Source organism: Salarias fasciatus, chromosome 6, assembly GCF_902148845.1.
Source record: "Salarias fasciatus chromosome 6, fSalaFa1.1, whole genome shotgun sequence".
Taxonomy (NCBI): Eukaryota; Metazoa; Chordata; class Actinopteri; order Blenniiformes; family Blenniidae; genus Salarias; species Salarias fasciatus.
This window is the reverse complement of record NC_043750.1, coordinates 13,212,662-13,218,661: the sequence shown is the minus strand read 5'-3', so window position 1 is coordinate 13,218,661 and position 6,000 is coordinate 13,212,662. Positions and strand designations below refer to the sequence as shown.

General features: G+C 40.1%; 1 protein-coding gene across 1 annotated transcript; it reads left to right on the top strand.

Moving 5' to 3' along the window:
- The first annotated feature begins 1,493 nt into the window (after positions 1–1,493).
- Positions 1,494–3,800, top strand: fdx2 (ferredoxin 2). Its single transcript, XM_030095145.1, has 5 exons — positions 1,494–1,691; positions 2,026–2,077; positions 2,989–3,095; positions 3,170–3,257; positions 3,362–3,800. Exons 1-5 carry the CDS (start codon positions 1,505–1,507, stop codon positions 3,516–3,518), a joined length of 591 nt encoding a protein of 196 aa, XP_029951005.1. The 5' UTR covers positions 1,494–1,504; the 3' UTR covers positions 3,519–3,800.
- Positions 3,801–6,000: the final 2,200 nt, after the last annotated feature.

The following is a 6,000-nucleotide window of genomic DNA, read 5'->3' as shown; positions in this document are numbered from 1 at the left end:
ATTACTTTGCAAATGTTTGCATTGTTTTGTGTGTGGTTCGTCAGAGTAGTAGGTAGTCGTGGTAGTTTTGATTTGTTGCTGCTTCGGGTAATCATGGACTTATTGTTGTTTAGTTGTCATGTTTGTATCTGTCCTGATATTCTCTTTTATCAGTTGGAGTGGATCATTCAACTTTAAAATAAAAAATGGTCTGAAAGATGTTAAACTATGCAGCACGATTGCAAGTATGAACCATCTGTGCAGCTCAGGACTGAGAAGTTAAGCTGGTGAAATCAAACCGATTCTCATCATCCAGACGTCAAACAGTCAACTTCATTCTGTTCTGCTTCAGATACAAACATCTAAAACACATAGATGATAGAGATTTTACACCTCTCAGTCACTATTGACCTTTTAAAGGTAGAAAAATAGTTTTCTGTCCTTTTGTAACCACTAATGTCATCATAACATACTTACATTACACGCCTTGCATGGTCCAATCAAAGTATATTTAATTTGAAGGGAACTATGTCATTTTGTCTCATCTTAATGGGTAAACTCCCTATTTCATTCATTATTTCAACCATAATGGATGACACGATCACGATGTAAATTGATCAGTGCATTTCAAGTCAAAAGAAGAAACAAAAAAAAGCAAAAAAAAATAAATAAATAAATAAATAAATAAACTGAACATAAAACCAGTTAGAACAGACTAGATAAGACCTGAATTTGGATAAAAAGGTTCAAATTAAATGTGATTTATCTGACAGGGACAAATTAGTAACTCAAACATTACAATTTACCAAATATTCTGTCGTAATGAAATGTCAGAAGTTCTCACTTTAAGAACAGAAACAGCAAGTGGATACATTTATCAAAGGACTACTTTTTATTCTTATACTCTGAATAGATTTCAGATGCCTGTAAATTTCATTTGGAAAAAAAAACAATTAATTATCCACCCATCAGTCTTGCACTTAACCTCCTATGCTTGCTTTGGGACTGTGGGAGAAGACTATGGCAAATGAAAAAAAAACCCACTTATGGCAGAGAGAACATGCAAACTCCAGATAGAAAGGTTTAGAAAAAAAATTAGACAACTCCAGACAATATTCTCATGTGACACGAGTACATGTACTGTACACCAATGTGTCAAATAATTGCTTTCAAATAGATGCTTTCACCACTTCAGGTAGTGATAACTGTACTTAATATAGCTTTACAATGAAGGGGTTGCGCTCCATGTGTTTTATTATTCACGTCTGCAAAGAAAAGTGCCCTCCTCCAATAATAATAAATCCTATACTTTATGTTCACACTGTTAAATGCCGATATTGGCCCATAAGATGAGGTGTTGATGGCATTGTTGTTCTGTATTCGTTGGGTTTTATTTCACAGCGTCTGGTTTCCTCTGAGTAGATATGAGTGCAGCAGCGCCCTCTGCTGTCCGAGCAGCACGTCACACCGCACTCTGTCCTTTTCTGCTATTGGCTGCGTCGTGTCACGTGACCACAACAGAGTCATGGCGGCCTCCGTAGCGGTCCGGTCGAGCGTGGGGCTGACTTTGAGACTTTCTAGAGTTATACCAGACTGTAATACATGTCCGTTGTACGGATTGAAGAGCTGCGTAAACAGCGGCGTTAGTCTACAAAAGCGAGGCTCTTTGGATAGTTTTCGGACAATAAATCGACATTTGCGGACGAGTATGGGTGAGTGATGTTTGTTTGCTAACACTTCTAGCTTCAGCCAGTAGCTGGGTCTGCAATACGGACTGTTCGACTATGAAGCAGGCGTGAAGTGTCAGCAGTTGTCATTTTACCGGAGCTGTGGTGATTGCAGCGAGCAGCATGCGGCCAGTTGTTATCAGAGGTTATTAGAGACCAAAGTCCGCTCATTAACACTTGTGTAACTCGGGATCAGCATCCACGGCTGAGGTTGTGAAACATCTGCAGCCCGTGTTCAACAATTCAGCTGTTGTCCCCGCTGGAACAGGTGGCATCGCTCCTCAGAACACTCACCCAGCTGATGCCTGTCTTCTTTCAGGGCTTCGCCACAGCGAGGAGGGAGGCTCCGATGCAGAGGATCCAGCGGATGTGTGAGTTGACTGCTGCTGTCACGCGCACTGCCACAGCTGGCAACTGAAACAAAGCAGTGCACATATTGAAGTTATTTCTACTACCTTTGTTTGTAACTTGTGCAAAGTGTAAGTAGATTGAGGAAAAGCTCATTCTGGACAGATTACAATAAATGTCAATCATCCAACACATTCATCACTTCACCAGTATTAGGTTTTTACCGTTTACATAATGCAAACTTGAACTCCCCATTGTTTTATGAAGGCGCCTGGGTTTACTGTGGTTCACAGTATTGGGCACAAGCAGGGGTGACAGTGATCAGGCTCTGAGGCAGCTTCAATTTCTACTGCAGACCTCTCTGCAAAACGCCTCTATATGATTAATGTGAACTCAAACTCTGAAGAAAGGCCCTCAATGAGATATAAACTAAAGCCTGATGTTTAGAATCAGGTTGCACATTTAAAACGCACAAGAAAATCTCTTGACACTGCAGCCACACTCAATTTACAGACTACTCTTCGTGTACATAATGACCTGCAACTATTATTAAACCTTGACCGGGGCTACGACTCATACAACAACATGCTTTTAGCACAGAAATAGGTGGAACATAACTCATCTGGTTGATTATGAGAAACCGCTCAATCTGGCAACATAATGCTTGTGTTTAAAAGTTCATTATTCAACACTTTTAGACCAAAGTCTACTCTAAAGTAAATAATGAATGAAATACATCTCAAGTAATGTTCAGTTGTTTAATTTACTGTACTGATGAGTTTTAGTCCCACTGAAGCACAAGAACATGTCTGCTGTTTAAAATCATATTTATTGGAATCTTTTGGGGTTTTTTTTCCAAGTTTATTTACCTGTACAGAGTTGTGAAAGTTATATGTTTTATTGCCCGTTTCAATGCTGTTTTTTTTCTGTGCAGGGTTAATGTGGTGTATATTGATCGGTCTGGCCAGAGGATACCAGTTAAAGCCAAAGTGGGAGATAACGTCCTCTATCTGGCTCACAAGCATGGAATTGACCTGGAAGGTGAGGTTTCATGCCATTGCAGTGAATTGTGCTGTTGGGCATAATTATTTAATATTTGTGCTTGACTCATTCAGGAGCCTGTGAGGCATCACTGGCCTGCTCCACATGTCACGTGTATGTGAGCGACGGTCATTTCGACAAACTGCCAGAACCAGAGGAGAGGTACATTTACTTCTGCTTCTATCACTTCTAACCACAGTATTCATGTTCAACAAATTATGACTAAAAGGACTTGCAGTACACGCTGACAGATTTCTATTTCTCAGGGAGGATGACATGCTCGACATGGCGCCCATGCTTCAGGAAAACTCCCGACTGGGATGTCAGATTATTCTCACTCCAGAGCTGGACGGCATCGAACTCACTTTGCCCAAAGTTACAAGGAACTTCTATGTCGACGGTCACGTCCCCAAACCTCACTGAGAAGAGGAGCGATTGAGAATCGAGACCTGAAACAAACCTCAAACAAGCGAAAGGTGTTGCTGTGAGCGAGACACCTTGCGTGCTGGTTGAGCCCGGGGACGACCACGAAGAGGCACAGCTAGGTTAGAGTCCGGAGCAACTCCCACAACGTCTTGCTCAGTGACAAATACACATAGTGAACTAATGACAAGACATGCCTGCAGACCAGATGCAACTATCAAATGCTACACTAGTCTGACATATGAGATATTAGCGGACACTCAGACAAAAAAAAAAAAAAAAGATGGTTTAGCCGAACATGTATTTATCTTTGTGGAACGTTCTCAGGCCAGTTTTATGGTGCCATTCAATGACACAAAGCTTTTGTTACAACACCTTACACACCGAAGAGAAGTTTTTTAGTAAAGTCAACCTTTGTGCTATTGAATGGAACATTCCTTGTTACAGCTGATATACGCACAAGCATCACAAGGTGGCGTCGGTGGTTTTGGTCTGTCCATCACTGTCATCCTTATTCACTTTGTATGCATAGCATTTACTCTTGTGTACCATTATCACTTTTATATGTTGTTTCTTTACAGAAAGCAATGGCAAATGTCACTATAATTATGAGACAAACCTCAAAGGAGTTTTCTTCTGCATGGCCCAGATCCCAGACAGGGAGGTCTTTTTTTTTTTCTTTGATGAGTCATTGCCTCAAGGTTTATACAAACCAAATCACAATTAAGACTATTGAAACCACACATTTACTACAAACATTTCAAAATGTTTAGGATGGACAATATTTTAATCTCCTCTGCAGTGGCTATGACTGAAACTTGATTAAATTGTCTGGTTAAACAGTCTTTAGACTCACACCAACATGGGATGGAAGAAAAGTTTCTTTTGAGGCTTTTTGACTTTATATTACCATAACAGGAGATCAAAACAACTCACTCTCAACTTCTACTGTATTTGTCAGACTTCTCCATTTGTAAGTGAAATGTGTATTTTCGTGTCTTAAAAACACCAATGACATATTTAAAATTGTGCAATAAAAAATCTTTTGAAAGTCAGTCCTCAGAGATCATTCATTAGGAAACACTTGATTTAAAAAAAAGTCAGTGTGAAGGAACAAGATATTTAGATCACACCTGGTCGATTGTAACGGGATTATGATTTGAAAAGAAAAAAAAAATACCATGTTACGCCCACAGACTTGATGTCCAAACACTGCTTAGCTGCAGCAGAGTCAAACTGTGGCCCGGGTGAGAGACACCTTTATGCCTTGGCAGATCTCAATTAGGAAACTGGAGACACCTGCGCAGCTCCTCCCTGTCCTGAACCCGAGCTAGGCCGCCATCACTTCACCCCATCGGATCGATTTCTCCTTCAGAATCCACTCAGATCTCATCGCGTGCAGATGATCGATCAAGATCGAAGGTGAGTATTGTCGGTGGTGCACACTGGTTTCAGCAGATCGGACGGGTCCCTGCAGTTTTCAGCCACGCCATGACACTACCACCATGTTTGATCTGGTGATACCACATGATTAAAGAGGCCATTTCGGATCCAACAACAAAGAGCACGAGGATGTGAAATCACGTCAAAACTCAAGTAATAGGTTAAATTATTCAACTCGTAATTCCAGCTGATTTTCATGAAATGTACCAGAAAAGTTCGATCTTAAGTGAAAGACGCGATCAGGAAAGAAGGAAACGGTTTTAAAAACATGTGTTTACTGCCTCTGTGTTTATCGTGCCTCATTTACCCCCTGAGAGTAAAAATGCACTTTTGTTCCTTACTTGTGTCGCGGCCGACTGAAGACTTCATGTTGAAGAACAATCAGGATCAAATACATGTCACGTTCACGTGCAGCGTTACTTTTATATTACGTCATGTGTGACTGTGCCGCTCGTGACAGTCAAACTCAGAAATAAGCGGGAATATCCACAAAATGCTACATTAACATTCCAGAACACTTCAAAGAACAACGGCGGCTCGAAACTTTATCCTTGGTGAGTTACTAAAAGTGGCTTTATTTAAAAGAAATAATATATTTTGAACTGGAAAAAATGAATGTTGGAATGAAATAACTGGAATTTTGAAAAATGACAGTAGTTCCATTAAGTTCAATGTAAACTACGACGTTTGTCCTGTCAAATTTGAAAAAGAATGCCAAGTATTTAAGGAAGTTCTTCCAAACTGTTCAGTTTATGCTTTCAACAGTGCAATATCCTCCCTGTTACTACTGTCAAGTTTGAAAACCAAAACAAGCACCGCCCCAGCACAATGTTATTGCTGTTTATGAAGCTTATTTAGAGGAGTTAGCTGTATGATATAGTCAGACCTGTTGTTAGGCTTTTTTTTTACATTCTTTGACATATTTGCAACATTTTGTCAGCATTTTTGCTGTTAGCTGAACAATTTCTTCACTCCCTGATTACATTTCTGAAGTTTATGATAAGACTATTATTTATCAATTATCACAGCAGCCCCGCCT